Here is a 23172-nt window from a genome sequence, read left to right as displayed (position 1 = left end):
ATATAGAGTGGAGGAATCAGCAACAATCACCAGTATTCACGGTGAGAGTAACTTACAAGTATACATTAATATAGAGTGGAGGAATCAGCCAAAATCACAAGTATTCACGGTGAGATTAGTGTGTTGTTTCTGTTCTAGGATAACTTATATAATAACTTACACCAAATCAAAGTTCTCAGGATATTGTGTTGTTTCAGTTCTAGGATAACTTATATAATAACTTACACTAAATCAAAGTTCTCAGGATATTGTGTTGTTTCAGTTCTAGGATAACTGATGTAACCTTGTGTATACAATCTTTCAGCTACCTGCATTGTATGCTGTGGACTAATACCTGTAAAACCATTCATATAATTTTTGATAAAGAAAATAAAAATTCTGCTATATTTGTATCCTGTAACAACCTTAATTTTTAATGAAATCAAATTTTTTATCAAGCACGATTAAATTTGGGGAAAAATTTCATCAAGTGAGCTACTGCTCACGGAGGAAACCCCCGACCAATTAATTCACGTTAAACAGGAAGTTGCTGAGCGATGAATCTGAAATCTCATCAGAACAGTATAGCTGACTTATATAAAAACTAAAACCAAGTTTTAAAAATCCTTGTAATGCAGTTCGTGAGAAAAATGTGACGAAAGCATTCAGCTTGGATGTCATGTAAAAAAATAATGTAAGTGTTTTCCATAACAGGAAGTTGTTACGAGATGAATTTGAAAACGCAACACATCGTTAAACTAACTTACATAAACCTTGAAACCAAATTTCCGAAATCTTTGTAATGTAGTTCCTGAGAAAAATGTGACAAAAATGTAAGTGTTCAGTTAACAGAAAGTGTTGAGTTGTGGTTCTGAAAGCACATCAAATGGTATAGCTGACTTATATAAACCCTGAAACCAAATTTAGAAAGCCTTGTAAATTAGTTCCTGAGATACATATTCATTGAGACTGACGGGTGGATGGCTGATGGATAGACAGAGGTAAAACAGTAAACCCCCACTTTTTTAAAGCGGGGGTATAGCTATTTTATCATTAAGACAGAAGGCCCTCTAGTTTCTGTACTTGTTGGAATCTTATATTGAAAGCACCTCTTTTTTATTTACTATGACATCACAGTTGTGTAGCTTTAAAACATATTCACAGAAGTTAATTAATTTTCATTATAATTGGCAATATCTAAAGAGAAAGTTCTTACAACAAACAACATGGACAAATTGATGATTTTCTGTTATAGTTTTAAATTTAGATTTCATTTGCATCAAGACTTGAAGAGTGGAAAACAGAAAAAAAACAAGGCTAATCAAGAATCTTCACCAGGATATATACTGAAACAATCCATTTATATCTTTTTTAATAAATGCTCCTTATTTGTTTAAATAAAAAACTTACTGCGACTTGTCTTTAATAACAAATAGTGATTATAACAAAATTTAAACTTCCCTTTAAGTTTTAAAAACAAACTGTACTTAATATTCTATATTTGTGCATTTTACCTAGTCCAGAACTAGCTGATCGTAACATTTCTATAGTATTTAGAGCTTGTGGTCGACCTTTGAACTTTTCCTCTTGTACAACCTTTGTAACTCTGTAATAAAGTCATGAACAAAAATTATGTATTTTAGAAAGAAAAGATAGGACAATCAAAAGTATAAATATGAACTTCAACTTTCATTCAGAAAAAAATTATTGTCATGCTGTTAACAAGCTAGCTCAGAAATTGATAGTTTCAGCCGGCCAGTCTTTGCTCTTTTTGCTGTTTACATTTAACCTAGATCATATACTATTCTAAATTACAGCCCAAAACTATAAAAATGATATTTCATGGCAATAATTCTAACATATGTTGACAGATTCTGAGGGTAGATACAACTTGTCCATCTTGTCATGCTGATCCTTTTTTATAATTTTACACCTAGCTCATTAAGTTGCCAATAACTGAAAAAAGTTTGGATATTTTAGGGGCAATAACTTCAAAACATGTACCGGTAAACATTTTTTTTCTCCGGTTGTATGCAATTTGTCATGCTGATAATTTTGGCATTTTACACTGTTAAGCAAGTTTCTATAGGAATAATACAATCTATTATGCAGTTTTAGAGGAGTATATTTTACAAATATCAGACAGACGTAAAGTGATAGCAAAAGTTCAAATTCTGTTACATTCTTACCTTGCTGAGTCAGCAGATTTTATCATATTAAGGAACATCTGTGCTACTTCTTTATCAAAGATTCTGACTCTGTCCCAGTCAAGATAAATACTCCGTCCACCAGGGTGAGCTATCTGTAATATGGACCATGTTTTACAGAAGATTTCACATACAAATGGCCTCTTAGGTGACAGATTTACTGCTATAAAATAAGGCTTTTAGTTTTTTTGCATTTGAATTGTCTCCCATTTTTTATGTCAGACCCTTTTAAAGCTTACTATAAGGTACGGGGTTTTCTCATTGTTGAAGGCCTAACAATGAACTATAAGGTATGGGGTTTTCTCATTGTTGAAGGCCTAACAATGAACTATAAGTTATGGGGTTTTCTCATTGTTGAAGGCCTAACAATGAACTATACGGTATGGGGTTTTCTCATTGTTGAAGGCCTAACAATGAACTATAAGGTATGGGGTTTTCTCATTGTTGAAGGCCTAACAATGAACTATAAGGTATGGGGTTTTTTCATTGTTGAAGGCCTAACAATGAACTATAAGGTATGGGTTTTCTCATTGTTGAAGGCCTAACAATGAACTATAAGGTATGGGGTTTTCTCATTGTTGAAGGCCTAACAACGACCTATAAGGTATGGGGTTTTCTCATTGTTGAAGGCTTAAAATGACCTATAAGGTATGGGGTTTCTCATTGTTGAAGGCCTAACAACGACCTATAAGGTACATGTATGGGGTTTTCTCATTGTTGAAGGCCTAACAACGACCTATAATTGCTTTTATCCTCCTTCCCTTTGCCTATATAACCAAGTTCAACCACTCTGATATTTTACTATTGTGTATTCACTATTTAAAATTGGATACCAATTTTCATGGCTATTGTGGTTACCTGGAAATTTTTTCTATTGTAATTTATGAAGAAATTGGCGATACAACAAAATCAAATATCAATCCAAAAAAAATGGTACCAACAAAAATAAATGAATATACATGTACAGTATACCATATATCTGGTTTTTTTTGCCTGTGTTTAATTCTAATTTACATCTGTTCTTTAAACGTTTCATAGATAAAACTGTTAATTATAAAATTAAAATTATATGTACACTCATTTAACTCTAAAGGAAACATTACATTTTTATGTAAAATCTGTCTTTTGTGTTGATTGGAAAATCAAAAGAGTATGTTTAATTAATTGAGATATCTTGTTTTTTTAATAATTAAATTTGCTAATACATATCATATCTCTGACAACACAGAAGTTCAAAAATGTTAATTACCGACGTCTATTGATTGTTGTCATAACTCAATAGTGTAAAAATTCAATTAAAAACTTGAATAAAATCATAATTTTTTACCATGCCACAATGGACATGATTAAAGATCTATGAATATGTGTATTTAAGTTTGTAGTACACGTATATATATGAAATCAATTATCTGCCAGTCATTTACACTTTATGTTTAACTGTACATCTTTAACAATACAATACAGTGTTTTTTTTGCGTGTATTTTTCCATTAAGCAAAAATTTAACCTTCCTATTTTGTCATCAAATCACCAAAAAAAAGCTGACTCAAAAAAACCCTGATATACGGTATCTTTTGTAAACCATCAGCATATATATATATGTTTATATCCAAATCATTTGATCATAGTTTTCTCATTAGCAATCATCCAACATCTTCTTACTTTTATCAATGAGACTAACCTGTAAGTTAATGACCCAGTAGGCCTCTGGTTTAAAAGATTGTATCTTATCATGTCTGTCCACACAGAGTCCTAAGGTAGGTGTTTGGCAGGGTCCATAAGATATCAGGGTACTGTCTAAATCTCCATATTTACCCTACAAATACAATACTATAGATATCAGGGTACTGTCTAAATCTCCATATTTACCCTACAAATAGAATACTATAGATATCAGGGTACTGTCTAAATCTCCATATTTACCCTACAAATAGAATACTATAGATATCAGGGTACTGTCTAAATCTCCATATTTACCCTACAAATAGAATACTATAGATATCAGGGTACTGTCTAAATCTCCATATTTACCCTACAAATACAATACTATAGATATCAGGGTACTGTCTAAATCTCCATATTTACCCTACAAATAGAATACTATAGATATCAGGGTACTGTCTAAATCTCCATATTTACCCTACAAATACAATACTATAGATATCAGGATACTGTCTAAATCTCCATATTTACCCTACAAATACAATACTATAGATATCAGGGTACTGTCTAAATCTCCATATTTACCCTACAAATACAATACTATAGATATCAGGATACTGTCTAAATCTCCATATTTACCCTACAAATACAATACTATAGATATCAGGGTACTGTCTAAATCTCCATATTTACCCTACAAATACAATACTATAGATATCAGGGTACTGTCTAAATCTCCATATTTACCCTACAAATACAATACTATAGATATCAGGATACTGTCTAAATCTCCATATTTACCCTACAAATACAATACTATAGATATCAGGGTACTGTCTAAATCTCCATATTTACCCTACAAATACAATACTATAGATATCAGGATACTGTCTAAATCTCCATATTTACCCTACAAATACAATACTATAGATATCAGGGTACTGTCTAAATCTCCATATTCACCCTACAAATAGAATACTATAGATATCAGGGTACTGTCTAAATCTCCATATTTACCCTACAAATAGAATACTATAGATATCAGGGTACTGTCTAAATCTCCATATTTACCCTACAAATAGAATACTACAGATCTATAAGTTAAAAAGGAGAGATGCAGTGTAAAAAAAGGCAATGGTCTACATTTATTGAAATGTTTGTTGACTAATATGTTGACTGCCTGTTGTTTTCTAGTCTGTAGGAGTGGTTGTTTTCTGGTCTTTATAGTTGGCAATCCTGTTTGTTTAAGATATATTTGACACATATTGATAATAAGCAGCTGTGCCATGAGCGCATGGTACGCCTGACGTCTGGTGTGAAAGTTTAATGCAATAATCATAAATAGTTTCCGAGAAAGTTTTTAGCAATAACCATATATTGTTTTTCAGATACGGCGGGACATGTGAAACACTCCCCCCCCCCTCTTTTTTTTTTTAACGAAAAACTAAATATCACTAAAATAAAATTTTGAATCAAAACCAAAAAGTATACAGATCTTTAGATTAATATAACAAAGAAGTGTGTAAAGTTTAAAGCAATAATCATAAATTGTTTTGAGGTACGGCACGATATGTAAAAAAAAAAACCTCCCCCTTTTCTACAAAATACTCAATAACTCAAAAATAAAATTTTTAATCATCACCAAAAAGTATACAGATCTTAAGATTGATATAACAAAGAAGTGTGTAAAGTTTAAAGCAATAACCATAAGTCATTTTAGAGATACGGCGCGACATGTAAAAAAAACCCTCCCCTTTTTACAAAATACTCAATCACTCAAAAATGAAATTTTGAATCATCACCAAAAAGTATACAGATCTTAGGATTAATATAACTAAAAAGTGTGTAAAGTTTTAAGCAATAATCAAAAATCGTTTTTGAGATACAGTGCGACATGTAAAAATAACACCCCCCTGTTTCAGTTACAAAGTGCCGTAACTCAAAAAGTTTTAATTCTATTTTCACCAAAAAGTATACAGATCATTTGACCATCATAAGAAACAACTATATTAAGTTTCATGAAATTTGGATAAGTCGTTCTCAAGTTACGGTGCGACATGTTTATGCCAGACAGACGGATACCGGACATTTGTATACCATAATACATCCCGTTAAAATTTTGACGAGCGTATAAAAACTAATATCTTCATAAAATCTGCAATGGTAATCTCATTATGGATTAAACAGACAGTCAGGGATATAACTCTATAGGGTTATTACAGAAAATAACCTGCATGTGTTATTACAGATACTTTCATGAGTTGTCTACTATTTAAATCTCATAGATTAAACAGATTGGAGAACAATACAATATCCTCACACAAAATATAACTATTGACCACATCATATTGGAACATATCCTCACACAAAATATAACTTTTGACCACATCATATTGGAACATATCCTCACACAAAATATAACTTTTGACCACATCATATTGGAACATATCCTCACACAAAATATAACTTTTGACCACATCATATTGGAACATATCCTCACACAAAATATAACTTTTGACTACATTACATTGGAACATATCCTCACACAAAATATAACTTTTGACCACATCATATTGGAACATATCCTCACACAAAATATAACTTTTGACTACATTACATTGGAACATATCCTCACACAAAATATAACTTTTGACCACATTATATTGGAACATATCCTCACCCAAACTATAACTTTTGACCACATCATATTGGAACACATCCTCACACAAAATATAACTTTTGACCACATCATATTGGAACATATCCTCACACAAAATATAACTTTTGACTACATCATATTGGAACATATCCTCACCCAAACTATAACTATTGACTACATTATATTGGAACATATTCTCACACAAACTATAACTTTTGACCACATCATATTGGAACATATCCTCACACAAAATATAACTTTTGACCACATCATATTGGAACATATCCTCACACAAATTATAACTTTTGACTACATCATATTGGAACATATCCTCACCCAAAATATAACTATTGACTACATCATATTGGAACATATCCTCACACAAAATATAACTTTTGACCACATCATATTGGAACAAATCCTCACCCAAAATATAACTTTTGACTACATTATATTGGAACAAATCCTCACCCAAAATATTACTTTTGACCACATCATATTGGAACAAATCCTCACCCAAAATATAACTTTTGACCACATCATATTGGAACATATCCTCACACAAAATATAACTTTTGACTACATCATATTGGAACATATCCTCACACAAAATATAACTTTTGACTACATCATATTGGAACATATCCTCACCCAAAATATAACTTTTGACCACATCATATTGGAACATATCCTCACACTAAATATAACTTTTGACCACATTATATTGGAACATATCCTCACACAAAATATAACTTTTGACCACATCATATTGGAACATATCCTCACACTAAATATAACTTTTGACCACATTATATTGGAACATATCCTCACACTAAATATAACTTTTGACCACATTATATTGGAACATATCCTCACACAAAATATAACTTTTGACCACACCATATTGGAACATATCCTCACACAAAATATAACTATTGACCACATCATATTGGAACATATCCTCACACAAAATATAACTATTGACTACATCATATTGGAACATATCCTCACACAAAATATAACTTTTGACCACATCATATTGGAACATATCCTCACACAAAATATAACTATTGACTACATTATATTGGAACATATCCTCACACTAAATATAACTTTTGACTACATTACATTGGAACATATCCTCACACAAAATATAACTTTTGACTACATTACATTGGAACATATCCTCACACAAAATATAACTATTGACTACATTATATTTGAACACATCCTCACACAAAATATAACTATTGACTACATTATATTGGAACATATCCTCACACTAAATATAACTTTTGACTACATTACATTGGAACATATCCTCACACAAAATATAACTTTTGACCACATCATATTGGAACATATCCTCACACAAAATATAACTTTTGACTACATCATATTGGAACATATCCTCACACAAAATATAACTATTGACCACATCATATTGGAACATATCCTCACACAAAATATAACTATTGACTACATTATATTGGAACATATCCTCACACTAAATATAACTTTTGACTACATTACATTGGAACATATCCTCACACTAAATATAACTTTTGACCACATCATATTGGAACATATCCTCACACAAAATATAACTATTGACTACATTATATTGGAACATATCCTCACACTAAATATAACTTTTGACTACATTACATTGGAACATATCCTCACACAAAATATAACTATTGACCACATCATATTGGAACATATCCTCACACTAAATATAACTTTTGACCACATTATATTGGAACATATCCTCACACAAAATATAACTATTGACCACATCATATTGGAACATATCCTCACACAAAATATAACTTTTGACTACATCATATTGGAACATATCCTCACCCAAAATATAACTATTGACTACATCATATTGGAACATATCCTCACACAAAATATAACTTTTGACCACATCATATTGGAACAAATCCTCACCCAAAATATAACTTTTGACTACATTATATTGGAACAAATCCTCACCCAAAATATTACTTTTGACCACATCATATTGGAACATATCCTCACCCAAAATATAACTTTTGACCACATCATATTGGAACATATCCTCACACAAAATATAACTTTTGACCACATCATATTGGAACATATCCTCACCCAAAATATAACTTTTGACCACATCATATTGGAACATATCCTCACACTAAATATAACTTTTGACCACATTATATTGGAACATATCCTCACACAAAATATAACTTTTGACCACATCATATTGGAACATATCCTCACACAAAATATAACTATTGACCACATCATATTGGAACATATCCTTACACAAAATATAACTATTGACCACATCATATTGGAACATATCCTCACACTAAATATAACTATTGACTACATTATATTGGAACATATCCTCACACTAAATATAACTTTTGACCACATCATATTGGAACACATCCTCACACAAAATATAACTATTGACTACATTATATTGGAACATATCCTCACACTAAATATAACTTTTGACTACATTACATTGGAACATATCCTCACACAAAATATAACTATTGACCACATCATATTGGAACATATCCTCACACAAAATATAACTATTGACTACATTATATTGGAACGTTGTTTGTACTTTACCTGAAAGAATTTAGTTTGATATCTAGTAAAGGCACATCCAATTCTCAAATCTAGTTCCTGTCTGGCATCAACTGATAAAGCTTCATTTTTATTTGGTTCACCAAGTCGATTCATGGCACCTTTTATATCTTTGTCCGTAATAGCACTGAACTTTGCCCTGTAAACTGTCTGAAATAAACAGATTGGTTTAAAATTTTTAAAAGAATTCATCAAAAGCTCTAGTATACTATACTTCTTAAAAGAAAACAGACATTGGAGATATCTTCATATATTTTGTACTAAGGATACAATTCCACTTTGTAAATTTAAAACAACTAACTGCAGAATTCTATGCAACAAGGGAAAAAAGTTTTTCATTTTGTGCTATGTGCATTTTCAGCTGATTCATAAATATTGGACGCCTTGTTCTTTCCAATGTCAATATTCCATACATCAATATATAATTGGAAAGATGACAATAATCAAGTTTCCTACAATACACTGCTGTTTGATAGTTACAGTTGCAGAAGGAACTAAACTTTTAACATATATATACACTTAGTACATTAAAAAAACAATCACGAAGAAACAATTAACAAATATATATACAATTAAACTGTCAATTGTTCTTGAACAATTGAGAGGTCTTTCCTTTTGTAATGTAAAATACATGTTCGAACAGACATAGAATGTATTGAAAAGGTCAAGGTCAACCTTAAAAAGCTCGAAAACACACTAAAAATCCTTTATATAAGGTTAAAAACACTAAATTCGCTATCTGGGACATGACCTTGACCTTTGACCTTTGACCTTTGTCAAGGTCATTAGTCCCCAATGTCATTGCTGAAGACCCCATGGGTCTAGGATCTTTGGTTATATAGTAAAAGCTGATTTTGTCTTTCCAGAAACCTAAAACAGGGGTTATGCCCCTTAAAAAATGGTCAAATCTCTTTGGTCAAAATGTAACAATGTTGCGCCATAATGACCCAAACATTTTCCACCATTTAAAACTTCTGTAAGTATAATGGTTTCTGAGATTATCCCATAACAAGGTGTTAGGTCAAAGGTCAAGGTCAACATACAAATTTGACCTTGAGGTATTTTTAAAAGATACATGAAATGATGATGATTGGTGAAGATCCTATGTGTCTACGACTTACGGTTTCTGAGTTTTGGTGGCCAACCGACACCGGTTAATTTTCATAGGGGCATAACCCTACCAATGAGTCGTTGAATCTTTTCGATCCAAATGTAACGAAGAACCGGGGTCTGGTCCTGAACAAATTTCACCCTTCATTTTTTTTCTACCTATTACGGTTACGGTGTTGGAACGATAACAAGGTTTTTGGGTTTCGGAGGGATTACTCCGAACCGACAAAATATTTCGACTCACAGGGTGAGTTCCGGATAGGTATTCATGACACCAATACAAAGTGTGAACATGAAAGCGACATGGTTTACGGTTACGGAGGGAAATTTTGTCAAAGTTTGGCGGAACAAGAAGAATAATAACTAGATTTGCCATTGCAAGCAATAGCGGATGTCACCCTTCCCCCCATTGCCACTAAGTGGCAGCCATTTCAAAAACTTTTAACAGTGAATGCACATATTTGCATGGCTATACATTTTTCTGTAAATTTTCAGTACATTTAGATCATTTTTAAAAACTTGACATTTTTGCTGTTTCCATGGCAACGGCAGCCATTTTGAAAGTTTCAAATTCAAAAGTCTCATCTATACATGCCAGTTTACAATAATATTAAATTTCATTAAGTTTGGAGCATTTTGAAAATATTTGACATTTTTGCAGTTTCCATGGCAACGGTGGCCATTTTGGAAATTCCAACTTCAAAAGTCTCATCCAGACTTGCCAGTCTACAACCATATTAAGTTTCCTCAAATTTGGAGCATTATGAAATTTTTGAAATTTTTGACATTTGTGATGGTTCCTATGGCAACAGAGACCATTCCCAAAATTTAATGGCATATACCACATTGGTACATGGGAGGGACCATACCAACAAAGTTTCGATCCATTTGACCTACCATTTTAAGAAAGTTAATGTCACTTTAAGGTTTTTTGGACCATTTTGACCTGTTTTGCATTGTTTCCATGGTAACGGCAGACATTTTCAAAATTTCAACGCCAAATTCCACATCTTACAATGTTGCTCATCGTTTCTGTGGAGTTTTATTAAATTTAGAGCATTTCCATATTTTGGAAATTTTTGGTGTGGTATCCTTGGCAACATAGCAGTTCCAATGATTGCCAAAATCATCCCATAGCAGTATATAGTGGGCACCTACATTGTATTAAAATCTAAAGATTTTAAGCTTAAGCATTCTCAAACAATTCCCTTAACTCTAAAATTATATTTTTTCACCATTTTTTCGTTTCCATGGTGATGGCAGCCATTTTTTTAGTTCCAATACCGGAAAGACACAGGAAAGTCAGGGTTCCTTGTTATAGTGCACTATCATTCAGATTGGTTCCTTTGGCTCTGAGAAAACTGTCGGACAAAATTAGGTGGAAGAAAAATAATAATAACTAGATTTGTAATTGCTAGCAATAACGGATGGCACCCTCGTCCCCCCAATTGCCAAGCGAGCGGCAGCCATTTTGGAAATTCCAAAGTCAAAGAGTGCGTCTACACCTGCAAGTTATCATTTTTGCAAAATTTCATTAAGTTTGGAGCATTTTGAAATTTTAGACAATTTTGCTGTTTCCATGGTTACGGCGGCCATTTTGGAAATTCCAACTTCAAAATGCAACTCCGCACATGTCAGTCACTATTCCTGTAAAGTTTCATCCAGTTTGCAGCACTTAATTTTTTTTGGACATTTTGAACATTTGTGCTGCAACCATGGTTACAGTAGATAATTCCAAAATTCTAAAAGCAGACATCTCATTGTCACATGTCATGTTATATATCAATACAGTTTCATTTACTTTGGTGCACTACTCTCTGAGAAAATGCTGATTTTATGCATTTTTCCATAGGGTCAATGCCAAACTTGGCCCAAGTTTCCATGACAACGGCGGCCATTTTGAACTATCCAAATATTGTCTTGACATCTTGGTATACTGGAGAACATTTTCATAAAGTTTCATCCAGTTGGATCTTATAACGAAAGAGTTAGAACTTTTGATATTTTAGCTGTTTCCATGGTTACGGCAGCCATTTTGAAAATTCCAAAGTCAAACTGGAAATCAGCACAGGCCAGTTAACATTCCTGTGGAGTTTCTTCCAGTTTGGACCACTTTGATTTTTTTCGCATTTGTGCTGTTTCCATGGAAACGGCAGCCATTTTTTACCATTTCATAGCAAGGTGCACAACTTCAGATGGTGGTCCTCATTATAGTAGAGTTGCATCAACATTGGTCCATAGGATTCCAAGAACTCGCGCGGACAAAATGTGTGGAAGAAAAATAAGAAAAAAAAGAAACGTAGAATAACAATATGTCACCCCAACTCCGTTGAGGGTGCCATAATAATAATAACTAGAATTGCCATTGCAAGCAATAGCGGATGTCACCCTTCCCCTATTGCCACTAACCGGCAGCCATTTCAAAATGGTTTAATAGTGAATGCACATATATGTATGGCAATACATCTTTCTGTAAATTTTGAATACATTCAGAGCATTTTAAAAAAAAATCACATTTCTGCTGTTTCCATGACAACGGCAGCCATTTTGAAAATTGTCTCATCTGTACTTGCCAGTTAACAATAATATCAAGTTTCATTAAGTTCAAAGCATTTTGAGAAATTTTGACTTTTTTGTAGTTTCCATGGCAACGGTGGCCATTTTGGAAATTCCAAAGTCAAAAGTCTCATCCAGACTTGCCAGTCAACTATCATATTAAGTTTCATCAATTTTGGAGCATTTTGAAATTTTTGAGATATTTGATCCTGTATCCATGGTAACAGAGTAGTTCCAATGATTGTCAAAATCAATCAAAACCTGTATATAGTGGATAACTATATTGTGTAAAAATTTGATGATTTCAAGTTCAAGCATACCAAAATTATTCACCAAACCCTGAAGTTTTTAGAGCATTTTGACACTTATGCTCTGTTTCCATGGTAACGGCAGACATTTTGGAAATTCCAACGCCAAATTCCACTTCTACCAAAGTTGCTCATCGTTATGGTAAAGTTTCAAAACATTTGGAGCATTTTCATATTTTTGAAATTTTTGGTGCAGTTTCCATGGCAACATAGTAGTTCCAATGATTGCCAAAATCATCCAAAACCAGTATATGGGTGGCACCTTCATTGTATCAAAATATGATGATTCTGAGTTTAAGCATCTCCAAATTATTCCAAAAAAACAAAAAGTGGAATTTTTCACAATAGTTCCGTTTCCATGGAAACGGCAGCCATTTTTTATGGTCTTAGACCCTACTGCAACCCGCAATTTTGTGTTCCCTATCATACTTAACTATCATTAAGATTGGTTCCATTGGCTCCGAGAAAAGTGGCGGACAAAATAGTTGGAAGAATAATAATAATAACAAAGAAACAGAGGAAAAGCAATATGTCACCCGACATTGTCGATCGGGTGACATAATAATTAAAATGTCAATTGTTCTTGAACAATTGAGAGGTCTTTCCTTTTCGAAATGTAAAGTACATGTTCCAATAGGCTTAGAATGCATTGAAAAGCTCTCAAACACACATAAAACCGTTAAAAAATGACAACAACAACAAATTCGATAATTTGGACATGACCTTGACTTTTGACCTAGTAACCTAAGTGAAGGTCATTGGTCCACAATGTCATTGTAAAACACCCTATGGGTCTAGGACTTTTTGTTCAAGAGTTAAGGCTAATTTTACCTTTTCAGAAACCGTTAACGGTGGTTATGCCCCTTAAGAATATGTCAAATCCTTTCGGTCAAAATGTAAAAAAGTTGTGCCTCAGTCACCCAAACATTTTTCACTGTTTACTATTTCTGTAAGATTAACCGTTTTTGAGATATCGACTAAAAAGTTGAAGGGTCAAAGGTCAAGGTCAACCTTAAAAACGTTTAAAATACACTAAAAATCCTTAAAATAAGGTCAAAAACACAAAATTCGCTATCTGGGACATGACCTTGACCTTTGACCTTGTGACCTTTGTCAAGGTCATTAGTCCCCAATGCCATTACAGAAGACCCCAAGGGTCTAGGACCTTTGGTTATATAGTAAAAGCTGATTTTGTCTTTTCAGAAACCTAAAACAGGGGTTATGCCCCTTATAGAAAGGTCAAATCTCTTCGGTCAAAATGTAACAAAGTTGCGCCGTAATGACCCAAACATTTTCCACTATTTAAAACTTCTGTAAGTATAATGGTTTCTGAGATTATCCCATAACAAGGTGTTAGGTCAAAGGTCAAGGTCAACATACAAATTTGACCTTGAGGTATTTTTCAAAGATGCATGAATTGATGATGATTGGTGAAGATCCTAGGTGTCTACGACTTACGGTTTCTGAGTTTTGGTGACCAACCGACATCGGTTAATTTTCATAGGGGCATAACCCTACCAATGAGTCGTTGAATCTTTTCGATCCAAATGTAACGAAGAACCAGGGTCTGGTCCTTAACAGATTTCACCCTTTGTTTTTTTTCTACCTATTACGGTTACGGTGTTGGAACGATAACAAGGTTTTTGGGTTTCGGAGGGATTACTCCGAACCGACAAAATATTTCGACTCACAGGGTGAGTTCCGGATAGGTATTCATGACACCGATACAAAGTGTGAACATGAAAGCGACACGTCTTACGGTTACGGAGGCTAACTTCGTCAAAGTTTGGCGGAACAAAAAGAATAATAATAATAATTAAAAACCAATTGTTCAGAGAACCATTGATGGTCTTTCCACCAGTTAAGACCTTTTTTATATAAAAACATTACAATTTGGTTTAAAATGTCAATTTTAGCGCCAAATGACAGCTTATTGAACGCTTATTCAAAAAAATATATGGTTTCTATAAAAAAAAATATATCGAAAAGGGAGATAATCTTTTACTTCCGGTTTAAAAAGTTTACTTCCGGTATTGTTTGATAGTTTACTTGACACTGATTCCAAAAATATATGGTTCTATATACTTTTACATTGATTTAGTACAAAAAAAGACTACTTCCGGTTTACAAAAGGTCACTTCCGGTTGTGTTTTTTAAGGTCACATTGCTTACAACTTAATGCAAAAAGTCCCATGGCTTTATAATGTGTACATATGAGGTAAAAGCAAAGGTCAAAATCTAGAACGTTTAATTAGCATATGACCTTGAGCTCAATTTCAAGGTTATAAACCAAGGACCTCAAATCAAAAGACTCTAGTCCTCTACTTTATATTGTTAATGAGTTATATTACCATATGTATGATATTAGATATAAAAAGGGGGAAAACTTGCGTCAAATGTCTACGTACCCTTTCGACTAAAATTTATGTGTTACGACATGTTGTAACCAACAATTGTGTGAAATTATTTTGTCGATATCTTGTATGATTTCTGAAAATAAGAGATAACAAGCCAAAATCAAAATTTTAATCATGACCTTGACCTTTGACCTTGACCCTATTTTGTTTTTTTTGGACCAAAGACCTCAAATGAAAAGACCCTAGGCCTCTACCACTTATGGTTTTCCAGTTAAAAATGCATATCACTTATATCCAATATAAAAGGGGAAATAACTCTCATATGGAGTCTCCGGATAGCTTCGGTCAAACTGATTCAAATCATCCTGAGGATATAACTAGCAATTTGGTAAAATAAATTTGTCGGTTTCTTATACGGTTGCGAAGATTAAGCGATAACAAGAAAAACAGTGTTCGGGGAGATAACTCTTACATGGATAAGATTTTGGTTACGCGGTGTCAGTTTCAAAAGCGTATTAATTGTTCGATATCATATACCATATATCTTAGTGACATCTTGCGAAACAAAAAAATTGCGAAGGAACAAAAAGTTGGCGGAAGAAAAAAAAAAATAATAATAATAATAATAATAATCAGAAGAAAACCAATAGGTCTTTCCACGGAAAAGTGGAAAGACCTAATAATCAGAAGAAATACAGTAAGGTCTTTCCCTTTAGTAAAAGGAAAGACCTTAATAATAATAATAGGGAAAAAGAAACAGAGGAAAAGCAATATGTCACCCGACATTGTCGATCGGGTGACATAATAATAATAATCAGAAGAAATACAGTAAGGTCTTTCCCTTTAGTAAAAGGAAAGACCTTAATTAGTACACTGAATAAATAATCACCCAGAAACTATTAACATATATATACAACATTGTACAATTAGTACATTAAAAAAAAATCACGAAGAAACTATTAACAATAAGTACATTAAATAAACAATCACCCAGATATCTATACTGCATTACAAAGTCTCTATATATTCCATCATAGTCATTGTTTTATGCAAGTACATGTACTACTTGAAGGCAAAACAATAACCTAGAAATTAATAAGAAAAGATTCAAAGTTAAAACTGCATGTCTTAGAATTGACCTTTCCAATTCCTGGTTCATACTTTGTAGAATTAGATACTGACCTGTCCAATTCCCTGGTTAATATTTTGTAGAATTAGATACTGACCAGTCCAATTCCCTGGTTCATATTTTGTAGAATTAGATACTGACCAGACCAATTCCCCGGTTCATATTTTGTAGAATTAGATACTGACCTGTCCCATTCCCCAGTTCATATTTTGTAGAATTAGATACTGACCAGTCTAATTCCCCGGTTCATATTTTGTAGAATGAGTTACTGACCTGTCCCATTCCCCAGTTCATATTTTGTAGAATTAGATACTGACCAGTCCAATTCCCTGGTTCATACTTTGTAGAATTAGATACTGACCAGTCCAATTCCCCGGTTCATATTTTGTAGATTTAGATACTGATCTGTCCCATTCCCCAGTTCATATTTTGTAGAATTAGATACTGACCAGTCCAATTCCCCGGTTCATACTTTGTAGAATTAGATACTGACCTGTCCCATTCCCCGGTTCATACTTTGTAGAATTAGATACTGACCTGTCCCATTCCCCAGTTCGTACTTTGTAGAATTAGATACTGACCAGTCCAATTCCCCAGTTCATACTTTGTAAAATTAGATACTGACCAGTCCAATTCCCCGGTTCATATTTTGTAGAATTAGATACTGACCAGTCCAATTCCCCGGTTCATACTTTGTAGAATTAGATACTGACCAGTCCAATTCCCCGGTTCATACTTTGTAGAATTAGATACTGACCAGTCCAATTCCCCAGTTCATATTTTGTAGAATTAGATACTGACCTGTCCCATTCCCCGGTTCATACTTTGTAGAATTAGATACTGACCTGTCCCATTCCCTGGTTCATACATTGTAGAATTAGATACTGACCAGTCCAATTCCCCAGTTCATATTTTGTAGAATTAGATACTGACCTGTCCAATTCCCCTGTTCATATTTTGTAGAATTAGATACTGACCTGTCCAATTCCCCGGTTCATACTTTGCTCTACACATTCCATAACTTCAAAACAAATGTTTTCTCCTTCCTTGTCACAATCTAACCATAACACTAGGAAATCTACACCTCTGCCCTGTAAAGAAATTAAATCCTTATGATGTCATCTTTACCTACATTTTTAGATGAAATGATACAATGTAATTTATTTCTACATTCAATTTGATTGCCTTACTGGTTACAAGTCAGTGGCAGATCCTGGGGGTGGGGGTTCTGGGGGGTTGGAACCCCCTCATTTTTTTTGGCCGATCAATGCATTTGAATGGGAGCATATAGTTGGAACCCCCCTTTTTAAAATTGCTGGATCCGTGCCTGTAAGTTACATTTCTACACTGATTGCCTTACCTCTTTTGATAGAAAAGTCGGCATTCTTAACTTTTCTGTTGCTTCTTTTTTGTGTGTTGGTCCAGTAAACAGCTCACTCTGAAATTTACATTAAACATTTAACATATCTAAAAGTTCATTTACTGATAATGTAAAACCATCTAATGTTTGCGAATGATTTATTTTGCTGAATTTCCCGTCGAAAAATTATGCGAATATAAATCTTTGTGGATAAGTTAAACTTGGATCTCTCCTTACATTTGCCTTATTCATATTCATGTTTACAGTAAGTCATTAAGTTAACTAGAAACAACCATCACAATATGATAATATGATTTAAGATCTTTAATGTGTTGCACAAGTATTGTCAACAAAGGAATTCCATGACTGTAGTAAAGTTTAAACATATTATTTGCAAAAATTGTAAAATAAGGAATTACTTAGACATAAGTTAGTCCAACTTAGAAATTCTTCTATTAATATTCAAATCAAACACCTGTCATGCCTGTTATTTAAAATTTCTATGGAAATTTACCCAACATGACCAAAAGAACATCCCCATTAACATGATTTATCTATTTAGAATTCAATCATTCATCGTCATCAACATTTATGTTTTGACTTAAGTATAGCCTCACTGGACACAATTACAAACGATCTTTAAACTGTGATTAATATTTTATTTATGTAAACTACTTTTTTTGAATTGTTTATATCATAGAATTTAAGACATATGAAGGCTTTCCATTTTGCATCATATCCCATATAATTTTTTATTCACTTTAGGATAACTTTACTAAGATTGTGTGACCTTGTTTTACGGGTCAAGTGAGCCATATATATGGACGCAATTCCGAACAACACTTTATTACTTTATCTTGCAGAAGAAATCAATGACAACAGTCTGAATTGTTTTACATTGTCTTATCGGGGCCTATTATAGCTGACTATGCGGTATGGGCTTTGCTCATTGTTGAAGGCCGTACGGTGACCTATAGTTGTTAATGTCTGTGTCATTTTGGTCTTTTGTGGATAGTTGTCTCATTGGCAATCATACCACATCTTCTTTTTTAGATTGATAAAACATACATTTATCTTAATCTCAAACACATTTCCAGAGGATAATATGATGCACAATTTTAGATTTTACTTCAATTACTTCAGCAATGATTGCAGACGAAATGTCTGTCATGTGTAAAGGAAAGATTTTGGAATTGTTTTGTTTTTATTCAAGTTCCTCCTTTAAAGGAGCACTAAATTCAAGTTTCTCCATTTCGGTGGTGGACCTATCATTCATCTATGAATTTTTTTATAGGTTAACATTATTTTCGGAGTTCTCTGGACTTTTCAATAAGTTTGAGAGAAGCTCTACTGTGATAGTCCAGTTTGGTATATTTTAACCCTGTTATTGATTTCAAACTCATGTGATCACGCATGTGAACAGAATCAGTAGATGTTTTTCTTTCTATATATTATAGGGACGAAGTCCCCTATTACAGTAGAAAATTCAATAATATAAAAAAAAAATCAACAAAATTTCCCGAATTTTTCATTGTACTCAAAATCGTTCAAAAATTTTTTTGTCGCATTTTTGAATTTCGGGATCTGTGCAGAAATCTACTTCTGTTTCTGGTCTTGTTTGCATGAGACTTTGAATAAATTGTATATTTATCAGTCTAAGAAAGGAACTTAATACTAATTCATTTTTAAAAATTGTTTGTTGTAAAAAAAAAACATTACCTGATGACACTCAGCATTTCTTTGTTTACATTGAATAGGACGACAAACTTAAATAATGTCACAACATGTACAAGTGAAACTGCGAGCTACTGCTCACTGATGATACCCCCGCCGCAAGTGGATAATATTAATTGTGTAAAAATATGCAAGTGTTCGGTAAACAGGAAGTTGTCGAGTGATGAATCTGAAAACGCATCACACAGTATAGCTGACTTATATTAACCCTTAAACCAAATTTCAGAAATCCTTGTATTGTAGTTCCTGAGAAAAATGTGACGAAAAATTTTCAACTTGGCTATCATGTGTAAAATCAAACAAGTGTTCGGTAAACAGGAAGTTGTTGAGTGATGAATCTGAAAACGCATCACACGGTATAGTTGACTTATATCAAGCCTGAAACCAAATTTCAGAATCCTTGTAGTGTAGTTCCTGAGAAAAATGTGACGAAAAATATTCAAGGGATGAATTTTTCTCATTGCTAAGAGCCTTATGGTTACCTAAAGTTGTTAATGTCTGTGTAATTTGGTTTCTTGTGGAGAGTTAAATATTATATTGCATATACTGTACAGAAAAGAAATGTCATACACTCGCACATCAATATGTAAAAAAATGTGAAATATTTGCCACTGGACGTTAGGCAACCACCAATTAAATCAGCCTGATCAACAATAAAGGTAGACACATTTTCGTGCAGTTTGTATAAAGTAAAAGAAAAAGGTATTAACTAACAAATCAAGTCAAGTAGTTATTAAACTATTTACACATGTGCATGTCTGTTTCAAAACTAAAAGGAGATTTTAACTAGTCAAAAAGTATATTAAAAAGAAGGGAGACATGTACATTTCAAAACATTTAGATATCAATATGGCATTTAAACTGGTGTACAATGTATGCTTTGAAGTCAACTTGCCAAGTTAACAGAAGTATAGAATAGTAGAATGTTTATTCTTACAAAAATTGTTACATGAAAAGGCAGCAATACTTGCTGCTGTGAGTTTTTATCGTATATTTAGCAGTTCCTTACACTTAAACTATGGTTTAATCTCTTTACATTCGAGGTGAAAAGTGAGACTTATATTGCCATTTTCTATTAAATGATCATTAACAAAAATGATTAAATGTAAGTCCTTAATACACAATCCGTGAAAAGGAGAAACCATAAATTAACCGACAATCATAAAAAAATCAAAAAAAAATCAATGCAAGCTCATAATGTAAATTTCGAAAAACACACTTAGAAAACAATTTACCGACAACCCCAAAAAAAACCAACTCAATACATACCCAATTAATAATGAACACAAAAAGTAATAATTTTTTAATGATCTATAAAAATTATGAATATAAGACAAAGTTGATCATGATTAACGGTAAATAAACAAACAAATTAAGTTTTTTTTCTACTCATTAATTAATTTTATATTTTGTATTTTTGGAAAGATTGTGGACACTGTGGTGTAACAACTTCTTGTGTACCAGGTGTCAATTAAAACTCTTTTAAACAGGTTGTGATTTACCTGATCATCGAATAATTCAAGCCTAATATACGAATGTAGGACAGAAAGTCACAGGACAAAAAGTCACAGACAAAAAGTCACGGACAAAAAGTCACAGGACAAAAAGTCACAACTCATTTTTTCTGATTATTTTCTTTCAAAAAAAAAAGCTTATTTTTACAAAAACATTTTTGTATTTTTCTTGAAGTATTGTATACTAACCAACTTTGTAAGCAAAATTTATCAAAAAAATATCAAAGATGATCAAATAATTGCTAAGAAAACAAAATGTCAAAGTAGATTGGCACTTAAATGGCTTCATGGTGCCAAGAAATATGTCCTTTGCAGGATTAAAATTAAATAAATCTTCATTTTTAAAGTAAAATGATAAATATCATTTACTTTAATATGAATATATGTATTACAAAGTAAATATTTTAAGATATTTTTCTTATATATTCAAACAATTGTCTAAAAATTATTTGTGACTTTTTGTCCTGTGACTTTTTGTCCTATCAAATTTGTGACTTTATGTCCTGTGACTTTTTGTCCTGTGACTTTCTGTCCGTTTACCTAATATACATGTCACACTGTGAAATTATGTCTCTGACACAGGTGTATATTAAATAGAAACCCATTATGAAACTATCAAATAAAATGAACTCTAGATCTGATACAATTAATTAAGTGTCAACTATTTAATATGTTGTTTTTTTTAAATTCAATATCAAATTATGTCTCTTTTTCATTATACAAATAATACAAATCAAAATTAAAATGACATTGAAATAAATATTTATGCATGAACTCAAATTATTTAATTAATTATGTTAAATTTAACACTGAAACAGTTAATTTATGCTTAAACATTCACCCTTACTTCGAGTACTTTTAATACTTTGATAAAGACTCTATTACCCAAAGAGATCTCGCGAGGTTTACAACCCTGTTAGCTAAGCCTAAGGCTTAAATCATGAATGTCGGTTTTAAAAAAGCTCATTAGAGTTTCTATGTTTGTATACCTTGCCGACTCTTAATAAAGCTTATTTATAATGCATCTGAAACCTGAATAATTTACCGGGTCAACCTTATCCCAGCTATTGTACTTTCCAACAAAATCAAGACCATAAACATGACCACAAACAGACGTCATTTTGAAGAACACATTTTCTCCCGTTGGAGGAAAAACACCTCTGTATTCGTGGACAGAACAAGCTCCATTTGACCCTTTTCTACTGTTCATCTGACCATTGGATAAAAGCTTAGCAATCGACTGGGCTAAAGACGGTTTCTCTGCAACCATCAGAACGGTCTTCATGTTGACGTTTTAAATATACTGCACTGGCACTAGAAAAACCAAATATTTTTCAATTGTCAAGTGTCAAACTGATGGGCGCTGACATATTGAATTACAAAATAACGTGGCGAATCTCGTCTAGGACGACAGACCTAAAATAAAACTGACTTATCCGTGCAAGGATTATTCGCTCCGTGAAGCACAGGGGATTGTTTAGTGGGTCAGACGAGGTTTAACTGTCAATGGCGATCGCTATCCTATATAAAAATACTTGGTATTTTATATAGGATAGCGAACGCCATTGACAGTAAAACCTCGTCTGACCCACTAAACAAGCCCCTGTGCGTGAAGATAAGATAAACAGATGATTGAACGAACTTCTTCTTGCTAGAAAGCTAGAAATTCATGCTAGACATTCTATAAAAAGGCTTAAAAGCATATTTTGAACTTTGTAAAGTATTTGGTAATCAAAAACCAAAGATAAAAACATGTTTTTCATATTTTTGAACATAGAGTAAAGCCCATTTTATTATATGGTAGTGAGATATGGGGCTCGGAGTTACACAAGTTACATGAGCACTGAGGACAAATTATCATGGCTTGAAACATCCACTCAATTTTGAATTTTTTCATGCCATCTTGATAAAGATATTTACAAACTATTAGAATTTAAATCTAA

At 32.7% G+C, this 23172-nt stretch overlaps 1 protein-coding gene across 2 annotated transcripts in view; it reads right to left on the bottom strand.

The window, feature by feature from the left end:
- The window catches only part of LOC139529701 (DNA topoisomerase 3-beta-1-like), a 67001-nt gene extending 44368 nt beyond the window's left edge, over positions 1 to 22633 (bottom strand). The window contains exons 1-8 of one of the 2 annotated variants that reach the window (XM_071325554.1): positions 22275 to 22633; positions 17982 to 18059; positions 17599 to 17712; positions 9144 to 9311; positions 3867 to 4001; positions 2169 to 2281; positions 1494 to 1585; positions 226 to 334 (exon numbers count right to left, since the gene is read on the bottom strand). In XM_071325554.1, the coding sequence (XP_071181655.1) occupies positions 226 to 334; positions 1494 to 1585; positions 2169 to 2281; positions 3867 to 4001; positions 9144 to 9311; positions 17599 to 17712; positions 17982 to 18059; positions 22275 to 22514 (1049 nt within the window). In that variant the 5' untranslated portion in view covers positions 22515 to 22633. Of the gene's footprint in view, positions 1 to 225; positions 335 to 1493; positions 1586 to 2168; positions 2282 to 3866; positions 4002 to 9143; positions 9312 to 17554; positions 17576 to 17598; positions 17713 to 17981; positions 18060 to 22274 lie in introns of those variants that run through there. The other variant, XM_071325555.1, reaches the window with a different exon arrangement.
- Positions 22634 to 23172: the final 539 nt, after the last annotated feature.

Source organism: Mytilus edulis, chromosome 7 (genome assembly GCF_963676685.1).
Source record: "Mytilus edulis chromosome 7, xbMytEdul2.2, whole genome shotgun sequence".
NCBI classification, from domain to species: Eukaryota; Metazoa; Mollusca; class Bivalvia; order Mytilida; family Mytilidae; genus Mytilus; species Mytilus edulis.
The sequence above is the reverse complement of the archived record's forward strand: the minus strand, read 5'-3'. Positions and strand labels throughout refer to the sequence as shown.